We start from the raw sequence: 20750 nt of genomic DNA on the forward strand, positions 1-20750 counted from the left end.
CATTGCTCAAGGCCAAATTATGACATTTGCACATGCAAGATACTATCCTTTTTACACAGAGGTAAAAATTAATCTACTCTGGAAGCAAATTTCTCTGACAAGAAAATATAAGCCCTACCACAAGACCCAAAGAGAGATGACCCTGAGTACCCGCACCAACTGTCAGCCAATTGCTCATCATTTCCTGACATTGAGTGCACAGCTAGAGATAATTATGATGTTGAATTAATTAATTTTGAATGTGAGTATCCTAATAGGCAGACAAATGGCCTGAATAACAGCAAAATTCAATAAAACTAGTGAGGTAAAATGTAAATTCTAGCCTTCAAATTAATACCATTGGACCAGAAAGAAAGGACATGACTTTTTAATCATTTTCATAGATGCTAGCTTACTATAATTGTTAATTTAAAATACCCTTTAATTATAGTGTAGCATGAGCTAATGTAATCAGTGACACAATCATAGGATATACTATTTAATATAATATCCAGGTCATTAGAAACCACAGCACATTCCATTCAATAACAATACATTGTGTAATACATTACCATGCCACAAAGTACCAAGTTTAGTTTGGGGTGACATGATTGAGTGTCCCTGGCATTAACCAGAATGATTTTCCTAAGTCTGTGCCCACACTGAAGGGTGGAATCACACAGCTCTAAGCAGTAATATGCACTAGAAACTCCTTAAGTTTCAACTTCTACCAAGACTGATACTTTGAAATCGAACTTATATATATTTGTCTGATATCCTGCGGAGATGTGCAAACAGCTTCTCCATGTGTCATGATCCCTACTCACTATATGAAAAACAGACATCTCTGGTCAATACCCATCCAAATGGTAAATATGGAGTAAAAAAAGTTCATATTAGTGATTTTGAGTATCTTAAGTAGGATAGGATATATAACTTAAGCAGGATATAGAAATACACCTTAAGTTGGACAGAATATGTTCTAGCCATGAAGGACAAAAATTGTGTCACATTAAGATTCCATTATCCTATTCAGCATTAAAAAAATAAAATTTAAAAAACTTCAACACATTAAATGATACATGTCACAGTGGCATTTGATGACGTAGAGATTCTCACAAATGAAACATTTGGTGACAGAGGTCAGAAGATATCGTTGTGTTTAGAAGAATTCAAAACGGACAGAGTGGGATGGTACCCGTGGAAGGAGCACACAGCCTTTGAGAGCAGAACAGTCCTGACTGAAGCGGTATACATGGGATTTATTTGTTGTCAGTAATGTTCTAGTTCTTCTTCTGGAGCATGACCAGAGTGCTGCTTCATTTTCCTAGTAGTTTATGAATTAAAGCAATTTATACATACTAGAGAGTTACATGCTTTAATATGCATGCTGCACTTGGGGTTTTTTAATGGAGAAGTTTTTGTTTTTTTGTTTTAAGGAACAATACAATGTTACATAGAATGACAGAGGCTTAAATAACTACAGAGAGCGTTATTCCTTTTTTAGCAGAAAACAAGCAAGAAAACTTTAAAAGGATAATATAAATAGCCAGGTTTCAATACCAAAGTCAAATTCTAACTTGCCAAAATGGAAAAGACAACCTACAAAGGAATGATTTTCCTATCACTGGAAATATTTAAACTATTTAGGAAAAGGCTGGGCAGCCATCTGTCAGCAAGAATGCAAAGGAGAATGCCATATGGGAAAGCTACAAAACAAAATGAAGTCTGCTCCTCTCATTTCTATGATGTGAGGAAACTTGTGAGGAAACTGGCTCAAGCAAGGATCAGTCTCCTTCCACAGCCCTTCCCTTTGCCCCTCCCCTCACAGTCCCTCTCTGCTCTCTTCTGGTTACAGCCTAATGGCAGAAGACTTGATCCTGCACTCCAATGTAATTCTCCTTGCTGGAGAGGTGCAGAAACTCAGGGCTGTGATGGTGGTTCTTACCAGGGGGTCAGACATAGACACTTTTGTGTTTCACTCCAACTCCACTTACCCTGAATCAAAGTATTTAAAACTGGATGCTTCTCCTCCCCAAATAGTTTTTCAAGAATCTGGGGGAAAAAATTTATCCCCCTCAAAAAGAAGAAAACACCCCACAAGAAAATATGTGTACAATTTCCTGTGCTAGATAAATTAATAAATACTTAATACCTGATTACAGATTCCAGAGTGGAATGCAGATTTCTCTCAAGGACATCTCCATTGCCTGGGTACACAGAAATGCTCAAGACAGCAGGAACCAACCTTTAACTTACATTCATTCATTTTGACATGTGCATTTTCAAATAGTCGAGATGCCATTTTATCAGACTTGTTTTCCAGCTGTTTTTGTAAGGTGTAAAGCCATTTAGAAATACAAGTCATCCTGTTAATACCAAGCACAGTCCATCGCATCATACAAAAGTGGACATTAATAAAAGCAAGACAGCCATTACTGAGTTTCCTTCATGAAGGAAGGAGAGGAGGGGTGATGGGAAAGGAAGAGAATGGGGGCCTCATCCAAGAATGAACACTTACAAGTAAATAGTAAATATACATGGACAAAGGGGTTTACCTAGTGACTCACTGTGTCACACTGCAGCTTCCACGATGAGATCTTTTTTTTTTCTCTCTCTCTCTCTCTCTTAAATGTTATTTTATTTGGGGGGATGTGGCATGGGCAAATGGCAGATATGCAGGGGTGGAGAAATGCATGGTATTGAGGTGTATGATGGGAAAGACACAAAGAATAAATTAAAGGAAAGTTAAATTAAAAATGACAAATAAAGAAGCCTTCTGAGGCATTCCCTTTATTTCTATAAATCTATAAATGCATTGAACTTTTCTGTTTTGATTGTAGTGAAATCTTTGGTGCAGAGCCAACTCCCTCTGCCTTCTCCACCCATATGAGTAAATATAGAGACCTGCAGTCTAAAACTTTGATGCACTGCATCAAAGGACCTCAGCCAGGCCAATGAGATATCCCTATGGGAAGATGCATGTGTACACAGGATGGTGACGTGAGTTAGATTGAGTTTGATCCCCAGCTTCCACAGGTAAAAGAAGGGAACCAACTCCCGGGAGTTCTCTCTCTCTCTCTCTCTCTCTCTCTCTCTCTCTCTCTCTCTCTCTCTCTGTCTGTCTCTCTGTCTCTCCCTCTCTCTCACACACACACAGAGAGACACACATACTCACACATGGACATACACACATGGACACAGACACGCACATGCACACACACAGGCACACACAGACAGAATAATTTAAAGGACCTCCCCTTCTGAGATCTAGCCTCTCCATAGGACTCAGGAGTGGATAAAAGGAATAGGAAGCTCAGTTAAGTATCATCTAAATAGACAGGTTACTTGTTCAGTCCTTGCTGTCAAGATTACTTCGTATATTCTCCACTTACTACAGTTAGGGAGGGAAAGATATCACTGCATGGTTGCTGCATTCCTTTGTTCCTGCTCTCTCTCTCTCTCTCTCTCTCTGAATCTCTCTCTCTGTATCTCTCTCTCTCTCTCTGTGTGTGTGTGTGTGTGTGTGTGTGTGTGTGCGTGTGTGTATCTGTCTGTGTGTGCACATCTTTATGCCCACAGGTAAGTATAGTCTCCACTTCTCGTCAAGGAAATGTCTCTAGACAACAGACAGGGTCCCATTACATAAAATCACAACCAATTGAAATGCAGAGTTGTGGAGCCCAGTCCCCATGGCTACATCTATGAAACACTTTTGTACCTAAAGCCCAAGAAACATTGTAGAAGAGAGGGAGAGGACTGTAAGACCCAGAGGACTGGAGACTTTGCTGTGAGACTGTGTCTCCTCATAACATCAAAAGCTATACCCATAAAGTTCCACCAAAATGACCTCCCAAGCATGAGCTGAACAAGGATGGCACCACCAACAGACATGCCTAAAGTCCCTTTTTTTCTGAACAGGAACAGCCTACAAGACTTCAACCCTATAGAAAGAACCTGAGTAAAGCTACGAGATAAAGAGTTGGTCCTACCCATGGAAGAACACACCAGTTAGTGGCCCCATGTTGAGTACTCAGCTCTGAAACAGGCATACAAGTAATATATGGACTCAGTAAGTTTTATTTGGGAATATACACATATATACAAACACATATGCATGTAATAGCAATGAAAAGAGAGGCCATGAATTTGAAGGATAGCAGAAAGGAGTTTATGGGATGGTTTGGAGGAAGGAAAAGGAGAGGAAAGAAACATTGTAATTAAATTAGTCTCAAAATTAAAGGCAAGAACAAAACTCTAAGATTGTGATTTCTACTTATGTTTTTGTTTCTTATTTCTGAGATTTTAAAAAATGTTCACCTCCCTAATTTCTTTAGTTTTTTTGGTTAACATCTTTCTTGATTATTAATTCATTCATTCAATTATTTTTATGGTTATTATGAGTTGAGTCTAAAATGGTCCCTCAAGCTCATGTTAGGAGCTTAATCATCAGCTTTGGAGAGTTATTAGATTCTGAGTGCTCTCAAAAATCAGTGAACTTTTTCCTTTGATGAATCAATACCATTTCTTTTGGACGTGGCCGAAACTATAATGTGGGACCTAGGTGAAGAAAGTTTACTTGGAATATCATGACAAGATTACCTTGTGGCCTGCCTGGTCCAGGACTGAGTCCTCTCTACTTCCTGGCCCACTATTCTATTCCCCAGTGGCTCTCTGCCCCATTACAGGTTGAGAAACAATGGGGGAGTCAACTAGCTGGGGATAGGTAGCACACAGAACTTCTTAAACTATGTCTTTCTGATACTTTTCACAATGAAAAAAAATATAACACCTGGCACAATGTTTTGCTCTTATTTAAATGAATGGATTTGCGGCAACATAACTTTTTCAGTATGATTTGTTCTAAATTGTTTTAAATGTTTGTTGTTATTTCCTCTGGGAGAGTGATCAGAAACAGTATTAATTATTCACTCTGAATTTTAAATTTTTCTGTAGTCATTCCTCTTATCTAGAAAATTCTGGGTGTATATACTTCATAACATTATTTCATAAATGATCCGTATACTTGAGAAGTAAATAGCTCATGTTTTAATTTACTTATTTCTAATGGGAAGAGTGGGCAAGGGAAAGTAACAGAGATGGCAAGGGCAGCTGTAGGTAACTGTGGCAAATGATGCCCCTCCCAGATCGCTGCCCTGGGCACTAGCACTCATCTATAGACTCGGCAGGTGCTAGCAGCTAATTATTCCTGTTCCTGCCTGCACCTTCCTCAAAAGGATGGCCTGACTTTTGCTACCTCCTGACTCTGTGAAAGCTATTTATTAATTAACAGAGAGGAAGCAGACAAGAGTGGATAAAGGCATAGTTCCCTTGCTTTAAAGCATAAGAGACTGTGACGCAATTCACAGAGTTTCCTGAGTGATTGGACTAACACTGGGATTCTGCTGAGGTCACATCTCTTCCTAGCTTCTTTGTCTACAATCATCACAATTTCTCGGGCCCTTACAGGTTTCACATCAGAAAACTGGGCTTTGCGTCTAGGGACCTTAACCATCTAAGTATTATACATACATGTATGCTTTATACAGTATGTTATTTTAACATGGCAATGTCTCATCAGTGTAAAAATTCTTCACATTGTAGGTGGGAATACTTGGGCTGCATAAAGTAAAAGTACACACATTTAGCCTGTAATAATTGGTCAAACAAAAATTAAACACAGATAACATAGCTACATAACCTCTGCTGTCTCACCTTTGTCTTAATGCCCACATATTATATGTCTTATCCAAAAATGAATTAAAGATAAAGAACCATTCAAGTCTACCTTTCCAGCTAAAGGAAAGTTGGTATACATTTTGTTTTCCAAAAACTGAGGTAACCTGTTTGTAATGAGGGCAAGACTTTATGAATCATATAATTTTTCCACAATGGTTTACAGAAGACAGGCATGGATTCTATTAAAAAGGAAATAAGGATCTCTCTGATATCTTTCTTTTCTCGAAAGGGAACATTTTAGAGAAGTTTGAAGATAGAAAAGAGAGAAAAGATCATGTCAGCACAATGTAATTGGTCATATACAATGCAATCTTACATTTCACGGAGATTTCAACACAGGATATGGGTATATTAGAAGGTAACTAATTCATAGGTTTTTCCTGTTCCAATTACAGTGGCTTCTTTAAATGACTGTGAATAGAAAGCTGTAAATAGTATTTTATGCCAGCTTCAATAATACGTATTTCAAAGGTCAAACTAGTCAGTCATGTAGCTGTTTACATACTCAATATGGAAGAGGAAATCAGTGCCATCAGGAACGCCACACAAAATATCATAGTTTTCATTAGACTCTTATAAGATAATAAAATAAAAAATTCTGAAAATTGCCATCTGAAAATTATTTAGCTACTTGTCCACTCAGAAGAGTTACATAAACCTGTGGCAACAGAAATGTAGGGTGAGCCTATGTCTTATTCATGTTTGTTTGTGCAAATATGAGTGATTTACACAGAGAGAAACATTAATAAAAAGAACAAATTCTTCCTGTAGCATAAATATACTCTATAAATTGTACTGCTAATATTCTGATTGTATAGCATCCTACCGATAATGAATAATCTTTAGATACCAAATAAAATTATAGTCATCACGAACAGCCCTTTCAACTATCTTTTCTTATACACTAGAAAAAAAATATGTTACAATATTGTTTATATCTACTTCACTCACAATTCTGACTTTAGTGGCTATAAATATACTCCACATAGCACATTAAATATTAAATTCTTAATGAATCATGCATTATGCAAAGTGCTTCTATTTTGTTTCCAAACTCAATATTAAAAGGACAATATTCTTTTAAATACCACATCACGCAAGAGGACAACATGGCTTATAAAAACATATGAACCTGCCTAATTGGCAACCTTTCTTCATGTAGAGACCCTTCTAAGATCTGTTGTATTCAGCTAACGAGTACTGACCTTGATGGTAGTCATGCTCCACCTCCAGATTCTCTTATAACCTCTGTACCATATCAGTGCTCTAGGCCCACAACCTTTAAACTCAGTATGACCTTTCTCATCCCATAAATAAATGGTCACACAATCTTCTCATGGCCAAGAAGTATGGCAATATGATGGTTTTCAAACTAGTGACTATCCAGCTAAGGTTAAAAACTATATATTTATGATACCAAGTAACACTTAAGGAAATCTTCTAGGGGAAGGGTTCATAGGTGTATAATATAGATCATTAGAAGCAGTGATGTCAGAAAATAGTGGAGCTGTAAGACAGACCACAAAAGTATCTTTTAGGTAACCCTTGAAAACAACATGAAACAAAGTTAGGAAGTCAGTGGGTTATGGAGTTTGGAGGCAGCGGTTAGCTAGGACTATTTAACCTAGGATTAGCCCGAGTAGGAGATAATAACCAGTTGGGTAAATATGTTCATATATGTAAATATAGTCATATCTTACATGACATTTACCATTTTGAGGGTGTGGGGTGCACAAGTGCTGTGGCATGCATGCAGAGGTCAATACAATTCCATTTAGTCAGCTCTCCCTTGACGCTGTGTGGGCCTTGGTGACCTGATTTAACAGCAAGCTCCTTTACCTACTGAGCCGTCTCTCTTGCCTGTACATAAACTTCTTTTTATGGAAGAAGTTTCAGGCTCTTTTCATCTGTATTTACTGTGTATCTGAAAATACATTTCAATTTTGGGGTAAAATGTACTCACGCTCACTTTCCCATTGCGATTATCTTCTTCTCTTAATGCCAGGGCCTTCAGGAAATTATCTTGCAGTTCCTTACCAGCACTTGTTAGTGTCCTATAAAAACACATCACATCAATCTGACTATAATGTCATAGTATCTCAGATAAAAGAAATATTTTCCAAACATTCTGAGATGAGCAGTTGTGCTTCTTTGGTCTGCATGACAATATAGTTATAACATGGAAACCAAATGCAGGCAATCATTATGATCAGCTTTACAATTTTATTTTATATGTGACCACCGAGCTTCTATTTCCAAATACTTGAAATCATGTTTGTAAATAATACAAAAATCCACATCAATCCCCAAGCCATATAAAATTTGTTTCATTTCTATGTCTAGCTTTTCTTTTTCCTATCAAAGAGAAGTCAGCATATTTATACTCCTCACTTAAAATGTCTATAATTTAGGTATTGTTTATTGATTAGTTTAACCCAATAAAGTCTGTATGACAAAGAATTCATTTCTCCACACCAGTAGATAGTCTCAATACAAGAAAGAAAACTAATTTGGGATAAAAGAAACCATTAAAAATCCAGAGAAATAAATTTTAAAGAAAATGTTAAGAAAGATCATTGAACACAATACCCCAGCTAGATGTCATATTCTACCATATAAAACCCCCAGAATCAAGACTAGTTTATATGTCTTTTAGGAATTGTCAAAGGGGTCAACATAGACATTCCAAGTATTTAGGCTATTGTCTTATGCTCCATAACTTGTCATTAAGACTATGTTGCTGAAGACACCACATTCTAAATGACATAGAACACTGATCAATCTGGCTGGTACTCAACTGAAAACTTGGCCTTTCCGAGCTAGTAAACACTATAGAAGCAGAAAAGTAAACATCAATCTTACCCAACTAAGAACACTGTGAGCTACAAAAATGGCCTGCCTGCAAGAAATGCCTGTGGTGTACAAGTGGCACAAATATTATGGGGACAAGCAACAACTTTTTAATTGGATTTAAAGTCTGACATGTGATATGGAACCCAAACTTGACACTCTTTAGGTGAAGAGCTTGAGACCAGTCACAGGCCTGAGGGAAAAACCTAAAGCACACAGCGCAACATAAAGGAACTCACATAAAAAGACACCAAATGGCATACAGCTAGATCCACTGGTTAGTGCATCACTCAAGCCCTCATCAAAAATACAGTAGATTGGAGACACACAACTGGAAAATACATACAAAGTAAGAAACAGGAGTGCTCAGTCAAAAACTGGAAGTCTAAATCACACCCCTACCCTCAAAACTCAGTGATCTGTAGAGAAGGGGCAAGAAGATTGGAAGAGCCAGAGATGTTGAGTAACTTCGAGGAAACTGTGTTTTCCAGACACAATGGGAAGATGCACATACAATCTCACAGAGACTGGCAGGTTGCACAAGACCAGCACAAGTGTAAGCGAGACAAAAATCTCAGGATGAAGGAGGGCAAGTGGGCACAAAGACACACCTCTAGACAAGAAGCTATTCACAACCTCGGCATCACCTGCACATATACTGCTTTATAAGTACCGCGCACTAACCGATTGCACCACTGGAGCATGCTTACATGTCTGTCGCCATGCACAAAACTCAAGTCCAAATGGATCAAAGACCTCAACATCAATCCAGCCACATTGACCCTCTTAGAAGAGAAAGTAGGAGGTACCTTTGAACAAACTGGTATAGGAGACCGCTTCCTGAACATAACTCCAGGGGAACAGACACTGAGAGAAACAATTAATAAATGGGACCTCTTCAAACTTAGAAGCTTCTGTAAGGCAAAGGACACAGTAGACAAGACCAAATGGCAGCCCACAGAATGGGAAAAAAATTTTCACCAATGCTATATCCGACAAAGGGCTGACCTCCAAAGTATACAAAGAACTCAAGAAACTAGTCAACACAACACCAAATAACCCTATTAAAAAATGGGGTACAGAACTGAAGAAAGAATTCTCAATAGAGGAAATCAAAAAGGCTGAAAGACATCCTTAGCTATCAGGGAAATGCAAATTAAAACAACTTTGAGATACCATCTTACTCCTGCCAGAATGGCTAAAATTAGAAACACCAATGGCAACTCATGCTGGAGAGGATGTGGAGAAAGGGAAACACTCCTCCACTACTGGTGGGAGTGCAAACTCGTACAGCCATTTTGGAGATCAGTATGGTGGTTCCTCAGGAAAATGGGAATTAGTTTACCACAGGACCCAGCAATCCCCCTCTTAGGCATATACCCAAGTGATCACATCCATGCAACAAAGACATCTGTTCAACTATGTTCATAGCAGTACTATTTGCAATAGCAAGAACCTGGAAGCAACCTAGATGCCCCTCATTTGAAGAATGGATAATGAAGATGTGGCACATCTACAAAATGGAATACTACTCTGCAGAAAAAAAATAATGGAATCTTGAAATTCGCAGGCAAGTGGATGGCACTTAAAGAAACCATCCTGACTGAGGTAACCCCATCACAAAGATGAACATAGTATGTACTCACTCATATATGGATTTTAGACCTAGAGCAAAGGATCACCAGCGTATAATTCACACCACCAGAGGAACTAGGATACAAGGTGTATTCTAAGAGATTCATATAAAGTCCCTCACAGAAGAGGGAAGGGATAAATCCCCCAGAGCACAGGGAAAGTGGGGGGCAGTGAATGGAGAGAGAAGTAGGAGGGGGTAAGGAAAACACGTGCAACTAGGAAGATTGAGTCCAGGTAGGAATAGAAGTCAGGAGAGAGAGAGATAGATAGAGAGAGAGAGAGAGAGAGAGAGAGAGAGAGAGAGAGAGAGAGAGAGAACATAAAAGAGGGAGCCAATATTGGTTTGAAGAGAAAATTGAACCCAAAGAAAGGTCTAGAGACCTACAAGACTGCCACCAACTAACAATTTGAGCATCCATGGAAAGGCTACCATAAATGCCCTTCCCGGATAGTGAGATCAACAACTAATTTATCCATGGAGCCCTCATCTAATACCTGTTGGAAACAGAAGCAAACACCCATACCTAAACACTGAGTGGAACTAGAATCCAGATGCAGAGGGAGAGGACAAGACCAGGTTGCAGAAACACATATAGACAGCTGACCTGAACAAGGAGGAGCTAACAGGCCCCCAGACTGATAGCTGGGAATCCAGCATGGACTGACTCAGCCCCCCTCCCCCGAATATGGGCCTCAGTCAGAAGGACTAAGCAGTCTAAGGGACCTCAGACAGTGGAACCAGGAGGTATCCCTGGTGCACAAAAGGACCTTGCAAACACATCCCCCATGGAGGGATAACTGCCTTAATCTAGAGACAGAAGAGAAGTCCTAGTCCCTACTTCAAATGACCTGTCAGATCTACATGATCCCACCTGGAAGACATTGCCCTACATATGAAATTGGGGCGGGGGATGGAAGGGGAGGGTGGTTAGGTTGCTTGTGAGAGGGCAGAGAGGGTAAAAGGGAGGGAGAGAGGGAGGGAGAGGGAACTGGGATCGACATGTAAAATAATAAATTAAATAAAAAAAGAAGCTATTCACAACTGATAGGTTCTAAAAGGAAAATTAGTTTTCTTCAACATAATGACATTTAGCATATCAAACACACTCCAGGGAGGGTTCTATAACTACACTAATTTGACTTCATGTTTTTGGTGTGTGTGTGTGTGTGTCTGTTTGTTTCTTTGTTTATGACAGAAAACAAACGCGAAGACAAATAGGTAGGAATATCAGTGAGGATCGAGAAGAATTTTGTGAGGGGAAAGAATATGATCAAAATATAGTGTATAAAAGTATTCATTCATAAATCAAACATTAAAAATGAAAAGAAAAATAAAAGATCACTGAGGCAGAAAAGATAGCTCAGCTGTTGAAAGGACATCTGTTGTTTTTCCAGGACCCATGTTCAATTCCCAGCACCTACATAGTGGTTCACATCCATCTGTAAATCTAGTTCCAGGGAAATCTTATGTCTTCTTCTGGCCTCCATAGCCACTAGGTAGTCACATGATGCACAGACATAGATGTAGCCAAAACATGCATACAGTATTAAAATAAATTTTTAAAGTTTAATAAATATTATTACAACAATATTGAGCCAAATAATGCAAAGTGAGTTGAATAGTGTGCTGTGAAAAGAAAAACCTGTCTTCACACGGCTATTTCCTATGTTTCAACCAACACTTTTACTGTATTTCTATTTTGAATCAGGAGCTTTATCAGGGCACAAAGATCAGTGAGCCTCAGTCCCTGCTCCCAGCTGCCCTGCAGCCCCTAAGAGGTATACAGGTATGCAAACACAGTAGTGATAACTATCAGTAGAAATGGGGGGACAGGGTATCAGTAGTTCATGAGAAAGCAGGCTATCCTATCAAGGGAGATCATTTACACAAAAAGTAGTATGCTTACACTGGATGCTTGGAGATAAGCCTGTTAGTCCTTGTGAGGGTGGTAAGGGAAAAAAGTACTTGTAATTGCAAAGAGGTAAAGGAATACAGGTGTACAGTTTCAAGGCAACTCCAGATAATGTCAAGATAGAAAATAAACACAAAAATGGGAGGGGGGAAAAACCACATGACATTAAAAAAATGACAGCATTTTTGTAGACTTTACTGATATGATTGGTTGGGTGACCAAACTAAACTTTAACCTTAATATTTAACATTTTAAATATTTCCCAGGGAAGTATTGCTTAAAAGGTTAACTCATTTTTCCCACCCAGCAGCAGTTAAATATCTTAAATGGATGCAAGGGAAAATGAAATTAAGCTGAAATATAACATTACATGGGCTAGCAGTGTTTAATTTCCACTTACCTTCCAGTTAATTCAAGTCACCATGGTTTTCTAACCTGGGTTCCACAGTGGACTAAGTAATCTCTAAGCCTCTTCCTACTATATAGCTTGTGAGGACAGTCGCACAGTATTAGCAAGAAGAATTAATGCATATTATACATAAGGAAAATAAGGGTTAATAGTTATAAATCTATAAACAGAAGAGAAAGGAAAAAATTTCATAGCAAATGGTTCCTATCCCATCCTGCAGGCTGAGAACCTGCAACACCTCAAAAACAGAAAAGGAACTTGAAGGGTGAGATGAGGCAATCCTATGATTTTCTCATGCAATGTTCTTAAATAACTAGGTTTCTTTAACAGTCAGTGACCTGAGAAACTTTGCCTAAATAAATATTACAAAAGAAGTTACTTCCTCAAGAAGAAGTAGGTCTGTTACAAAATCTTAGGGTGAGTTTTATAAAGGCAAACATCTCATCTCTATTTACATGCCACTGAACGTTCAAATGGGCTAAAAGTTATATGCAGATAAGTTAATTTTTACCAACCATGTTTAATCATTAGCTAAAGGCATTTATATAATCTGGCGTGAATGACTATAAACATATTTTTAATCCTTAACAACTAGGCTACTGGTTATACAGTTTAAGTGTGTTGTTTACATGCCATATCATAGATGCATAATTAACACTTGAAGAGAACAAATAAATAACAAAAGGAAAGAACATGAAAAAACTAAAGAAACTCAGTTTAGAGAGTTAATTGCTTAAAAGTTCACTTAAATAGTTTTAGGGAAAGTAACTTATTTATTAGCTGTCAAGATTTTAAATATAAAATTTGGAATGTTATGACCAAACTGAGATTAAACATTAAGTTGTACTTCTATACAAATGTCCTGATAACTATTAAATCAAATCTGGTGTCCAATCTATTATAATTGGAATAGTTTTTAACTGTTGAGTACTCTTGCCAGCACATTTATTCTCAAATAAAAGCCTAAAGAAAACATACTTCATTTTACATCAGATGAAGTGAGACTCAGTGAAGTTGGGTGACTTGGTTATCATCAGTTGGAGCTCTCAACTTTAAATCTGCATCTCTTTGACTAAACATTGCTCTGGTATGCTGGAGTCCCTGCTCTCCTACGTAACAAAAACCAAAATGGTCCACTGGCTAATGTATACAGCATTAACTCTGAGACAATAACCATGCCAGTCTAACTAAAACTGTGCTTTACTACTTCATCCAGAGGTGGTTTGATATTTTTGGTGATGCTGTTATTTTGTCAGTGAACTATGACAGAGCTTACACTTCGTATTTCTAACTGAATAACATTTATTTAAATGTACAACCCAAACTTTCTACAGCATAATTCCTTAAAATTTGATGGAGAGTAAATTTTAAAATAATAGATAAAAGTATATGGTAAAATATCCATAGTATATCTTTTTAAAGAAAGAAAACTTTGGGCTAGAGAGGTGAACTGGGAGGTAAGTGCACTTGCTTTGCAAGCATGAAAACCTGAGGTTGGAGTCCAAGAACCCCTTGCAAAGCTGGATCTTTCATGCCTATGACCCAAGAACATTTTATCTTGTATTGTGCCAAAAAATAGTGTATAATTATCATATAATAATACACATATAGATATTACATATTATTTTATAATATCCACATTGTGCTGGGAATTACAAGAAATCTCCAAGTGAATATGTTATATGTAAATATCACAGCAGTGTGGCATTCCCTTTGTCACTGGCTGACTCTCAGTAGTAAACTGAACATGTAAAGTATTTTTTAAAAAAGGAAGGGGATATCAACAAGGCTATGAGAGTACATGAGGAGGGACAGTAGAAACTACCCACAGGAAGGAGACCTTACTGTTCCCATACTTAAAATGATAAGAGGTTGGAGTGCTATTTCAAAACTTATAGCCTTAGCTGTCTACCTATAGACCTGCAGTTCATTATTAGTGGAACATGGCTGTCAACAATAATACAGCCACATTCTGTCTTCTGTCTTCCTGTATCCTGCTTGAAAAGTCAGTGCTCATTCATCTGCCTACAGAGCCAAGACCTTTACTCTTGATTCACATTACTCTTCATGCATTGTGCACCATTGACATGTTACAGTTTAGTATCTTTGCCTGCCCTCAGCCATAGTCTAGAAGGACTTTGCATTTTAAGTGTAGCTACCGCCCCTCATCAAGTGAGCCTCTCTTTATAGCAAAAGGAGACCACCATGAAAAAATCACAACTGAAAGCAATACAAAAATCAACAGACCAAGGGGGATCCAGAGCCCCAACAGACAAATCTACACAATGGCTCCTACATCTATGGCTATGGAAACATTGTGGAAGGAGTAAATAGATTGTAAAGGGAAGAATACCAGGAAGACAGCTATGAAACATTATCTCCTAGAAATGGCTACATAAACAACACTAGAAAATAGCTACTTCAATAGACATGTTACCATTCGAGGGGAAATTTTTTGTCAAGTTCCACACCTAGACAAAAAGCTAAGATCAAGGAATTACTACTTGGAGGAGAATCAGCTTTTCTCTAGGATGAGCCTTTAGTGGCTGTCCCTTGTAGTGTGATCAGCCTTGAAAACACCCATATACACATAGACAACAAATGTGGAGAAGTTGTACTTGTTTTTGTTTTCTTGCTTTTTGTGCATACACCTACTTCCAACTGTATATATTTATGTAAAATAATAATTAAGGAAAAAGAGGCTATCAACTTGAGAGTAGGGAAGATATGGAGACAGCTTAACAGAGGGTAGCTCAGAGGGACTAGAGAGAGGAAATGGAAGGAGAAAGTGGTATAATTCTATTTCAATTAAAAGTACATTAATAAAACAGTACTATACGATAAAATCCGGACTCTAGTAAACAATTCCCTTTTCTCCACTCTTCCTCTATTTTTCCGTACATATGACTCCAGGAAAACCTTATGACATTACTCAATGTGCAATAAATATTAGAGTGTGAGCTACAGCTACAACACATATTAAAAAATCAAGTATCAATTCACTCCACGATAGTAGTAGAGAAGAAATACTAGTATAGTCAGAATAATAAATGCTGGGAAATATTTGTATTTAAATATAATTTATTTTTAAATATCTTATAGTTGCAATTGGTTACCCTCCGCCCCCTGGAAGTGAAAGCATTTTTTTCCCTTGGAAGTGAAAATCATTGTGAATTTTCTACTGTTAATTTGAGAGATATGGAATAATACATGGATTTTAATAATATATTACTCAATTCCAAGTTTACATTTTGGGAAGGAGTTTGTTTGTTTGTTTTTCATGACAGGGTTTCTCTATATAGCTTTGGGACTGTCCTGGAACTCACTCTGTAGACCAGGCCAGTCTCAAACTCATAAAGATCGACCTGCCTCTGCCTCCTGAGTGCTGATATTAAAGGTATATGTCACCACAACCACTGGGCCTAAGTTAACATTTTATATAAGCTTCAAAATAACTTGAATGGAATGTTTCTATAGCTTCAAAAGTGTAGGGTTATTGTCAGCAGGCAAATTCTACCATGGTCCATTGAGCTTGAATAACATTAATTCACAAAAATGCTTAAAATTCAATTTTGAGAAGATTTTAGGAACACTATTTTTATTTTATTTATTATGTATGCAGTGTTCTGCCTGCATGTATGCCTGCAGACCAGAAGAGGACATCAGATCTCATTACAGATGGTTGTGAGCCACCATGTGGTTGCTGGGAATTGAACTCAAGACCTCTGGAAGAGCAGTCAGCACTCTTACCCACTGAGTCATCTCTCCACTCTTTATTACTTTGAGCTTTTATATCAAGGTTGAGATATGGCCCAGAGGTTAACATTTGTTACTCTTGCAGAGGACATGTTTTTGGTTCCTGGCAGTCACATGATGGTACATCCTTTACTCCAGTTCCAGGAGATCTGACCTCTACACACACACACACACACACACAGAGAGAGAGAGAGAGAGACAGAGAGAGAGAGAGAGAGAGAGGCAAAACACTTATGCATAAAATAAATATAAAACTAGGTCAAGGTTAAGGGTACTAGGGTAAAGCTACCATTGCTCTGTTAAAGAAACAGCAATAAAAATGACTCGTAATGATATTCTAGTACTCCCATATTTTAGTGCATTCCTGAGCCATATCAGAGAGGCTTCTTGCAATTGATGGCAATTAACACAGAGCCCCACAAATGGACAATGTGCAAAGTGTGAGAGAATTTGCAGTGGGATGTCTTTATCAAATCCCTTCCCTGAAGGCTTGGGTGTCTATGTAGAAGAGGAAGAAAGACTCTGTGAGCCATGGATGCCTCTAAGGAAATAGTGACTTCCAGACATGACAATACCGATATACATATGAACTCATGGTGACTGTGATATCACACACAAGTTCTGCACAGTTCAAACCAGACAAAACCCTGACAGGGAAAGGGGGAAATGAACACAAAGTCCTACTCTTATACAAAAAGCAATTTGTGGTTGACATGTGACAGGAAAGGGAAAATCATTTTTCTCAAAAGGAGGGAAATCACATTCCAGTGCGGACCCCATACCCAGAGTAGTTGGCCAACACACCCACTCACAATGTGTCTCGTATGTCTTCGGTTTGGGTTTTGTTTGGTACTTTTATCTGGCCAGTATTTTCTTTGTTTTGATTTTTTTTTGGTTTTTGTTTTGTTTTTGTTTTTGTTTTTGTTGTTGTTGTTGTTTTGTCTTTTTTTTGTTTCATTTTTAGATGAGAAAGAGAGAAATTGGGTGGATAGGGATGTGGGGAGTACACAGGAGCTGAGGAGGAAGGGTATAATTAAAATATAATGTATGAAAAAATAAATGATAAGAAAACGTTAAAAATTAACAGTGTATTTCTCATCAATAGGACTTTTTATTTGTCGCTATTAAAACTCTATATTTTAGAGAGCTGGCAGTTCATATCCATTTCTTGCTCAACTTCAGCACATGTCTCATCACCAGTAGCGTTTCCAGACTGCCACCTTCACCATGGAGCTCCATGAATTTTCCCTATTCAAACTTGGGTTTCTCCATCATTTTTACTTTCCTAATGAAGGATACCACAAAGAGGAGAAATGGACTGGCAAGCCATTTTGATGTCTTTCCCAATGCTGTCTGGAATCAATGTATTAACTACCTCCTTCAAGTCATTAATATAATTAAGATCAGAATTTTTACAATATGTGCTGTAATTTCCACCTAGCTTCCAGAAGTCAATTTTAACCCCTAAAAATTTTCAGATTCATTTATTGTTGATAAAAAAAATAGTCAAATTTCCACTGAGAAGAAGAATACCTCTGCTTTCCCTACATCTTTCAGTACAGGGTTATCGAATAAGCGTGGTAACTACTGACACCTCAGAGGAATATGTCAAGAAGTATTTCTGTGAGAAGCACACAGGGAGAAGAGGGGTGTTGATGTGTACCCTAGACAGGTGCTTCTCTTCACTTTTCATGTTGAGGAAACCCAACTGAGAGTTCTAAGATCCATGAAGTTTTAAACCAGTCAAACTCTACTCCGCTTGAATATAACTGTACTTTCCCTTGAGACAGAAAGGGTCAACATCTGTGTGAGAAAGGTCTCAGCTCATCTTCCTTTTTGTACATTTGGCAAATTTTCTCTACATAATTCTTAAACATGATAGGTTAAGATGTTCCCACAATTTGAAGTGGAAAACAGTTGCTTGAATTAAAAGTATTCCTTGTCTTTTTGTCTGTAAATGTGTTTGGTCTTAGTTCAAAACAGATTAAAACATTACTCTTACATTTCTTTAGAAGTGTACTTTCATTATCTTCTGAGGAGCAGTCACATCTTTGGTCCTCATTTAGATTGTACTCTTTGACCTTCTAGTTGTATTTACCCCATGAAAGCAACCTCCAGTTTGGTATGCCTGTTTCCGGGCTGTGTGAGGAAGTCCATCCTATCACCCCCACAGGACACTATTGGTCCAGTGTAGTGCCTCAAGCAGAGGATGCAAGCAAATGGTTGTCTTGAGGATAAGCTTCTTTATGTAGTCTGTCTAGTCCCTTCTATGTGTGCTTCTTGAATATTTGAAAGTGTCTGCATGTGGAGGTGGAGAATCTAATCAGGTGGATTCCAGTAGGCAATTTGTCACCTGAAAAGAGCAACCAAAGTGCGAATCACATCACTGCATCTGTCAACAGCAGAGCTGTCATCCATCTGAAAGGAGGTCCCTGAATAAATGAATGGGGAAAGTGATGGTCTAAAGCAAGAAAAATTAGTATGGAACTCTGGGGAGAAAGAAGCTTAAAGAGATTATTGGAAAGGTTTGTTGCATTTTGAACAAAAGCAACATGTATAAGTGGATAAAGATATGATCAGAGGCCATAGGTCACCTCCCTCTGAGCCGTCAGCCAAGAAGGGGGCTGTGGTTCCAATAACAACACAGGTTATGACCAATGCTGGTAGTTTCCCACAGGAACTACATGAATAAGACCCTATTACTGAAAATGCTACAGTGTGTTGGTCCAGGGAGAAATCAAGATGGAAAGTGGCTGAAAGATTCCTGCCTATGGCCTAGCACTCTGTTCTGGAAGATGCTATGCAGGCTAGAGGGGGAGAACTGTCATCCACTCACAGCAGCTGCTATTATCTACACAAGATTGGGCCCTTCAACTCTCTGGTCGCCAAGGAGGATTCAGGGGTCCCACCCCTACTGCACTTAATGGGGGAGAGAAAGAGTTTCTTCAGTAGTATAGCAACTGATAAGGTTTGATTGCTCCTGTAAGCAACCCTAATTAAGCTCAATTGGTCACAAAGGAAAAAAGGATATGAAATCAGAAAGGTGGCTAACTGGGAAGAGGAAGGGGTATTAGCAGGACTTAAAGCAAGACAGGAGTGAATATGGTCAAAATACATTATTTACATATACAAAAAATGTTATGGCATTCATTTTATATCTAATACATTTCAATAATGTTTTAAAAAACAAAGCTTGCTTTCAGATGTCATTTTAATCTATGTTACACTAATAAAAATTATTTTCAGAACATCGAACATCAAAAATAATGAAGAGAAGGCTGATTCTGGGGTAAGTAGGATCAAAGAATAATATGAAGATGCCATAGTAAAACCCAATATTTTATATAATATTTGGTAACAAAAATAGAAAAAATCTTTTTAAACAAATTAAAATTACAGCACTGGGATGTAAATCTGGCTGCAAAGAAGGAAGATAGGGTAGGCTATCAGAAAGAAGAGTGTGAAATGTCAGTCATCAGCCAGCTGGGAGCCTGAGGCAGGAAGATTGAGAGTTCTAGGCCTTCTTGGACTTCATAGTGAAACCATGTCTCAACAGGACAAAAAGAAGGGACAGAGACAGAAGAAGACAAAGACGGTAGCACCCTGGCCTTCCACATATCCTAATTCACATAAGAGATACCCAAAGATAGACCAGAAAGAGGAAGAGCTCCCAGCAAGAGGCGAACACTGCTCAAGGCCACTGGACACAGAAACTTCAGGCGGCACTAGTTAGCCCTTCCTGGGGTCCTGACCTACATAATAATGAGGCTTTTAAAGCTATGATGTGTATTGCAGAGATATATAACATGAACAGATGTTTAACTATATATAATACCTTTTTGGTTTTAAATGTCCCCCCCATGGGTGGCCCAAATAAATTCTCTTCACATGTAATAGATAATGGGGGTTTACATTTTATCTCAATCCAAATCTAATTTTATACGTGGCCCTATCAATCACAGCTAGCTATTCATTCACAAATACATTGTAACTACTGGGTGCAATAGCAAACTCATTGAAAATGTTTAATTCTTGAAAAGTTGGCTTTCATGTTAACTAAGTATTTCTGCTTCATTAATGTCTTTGGTTTCTACAGATTTTACAATACTCTGTGCCATTCAAATAGTTAGATGATATGTTATAAGAAGATACGTTTGGAAGATATATCTGAAGGCCACATAATAAAACAAGCCTTCCATTTCCAGTAAAGAGCATCACAGCCCGTGCTGTTCCAGTTGAGAATTTCTTCTGGTTTGGTCAGGAGAATTACACAACCACATCTGTACCATGAAAATATTTAAAGATCAGGATGAGGAGAAAGATATTTTCCTTTTTCACTTCCATTTGAGAGCACTCTTCTCTAGTAAAATCTATTTACATTTCCCAACTACATATATGTAAATTCAGTTAAATAGCACCATATTTCTGGCTTTGAAATTTTATCTGAATTAAATAAATTATTTGTAAAT

The 20750-nt window shown here is 38.0% G+C and overlaps 1 protein-coding gene across 1 annotated transcript in view; it reads right to left on the bottom strand.

Moving 5' to 3' along the window:
• Positions 1-20750, bottom strand: part of Cfap299 (cilia and flagella associated protein 299) — a 484124-nt gene that overhangs the window by 274945 nt on the left and 188429 nt on the right. Inside the window, exon 3 of the mRNA XM_051198282.1 lies at positions 7682-7772. Within this exon, the coding sequence (XP_051054239.1) occupies positions 7682-7772 (91 nt within the window). The remainder of the gene's footprint in view (positions 1-7681; positions 7773-20750) is intronic.

Source organism: Phodopus roborovskii, unplaced genomic scaffold (genome assembly GCF_943737965.1).
Source record: "Phodopus roborovskii unplaced genomic scaffold, PHOROB, whole genome shotgun sequence".
Classification (NCBI taxonomy): Eukaryota; Metazoa; Chordata; class Mammalia; order Rodentia; family Cricetidae; genus Phodopus; species Phodopus roborovskii.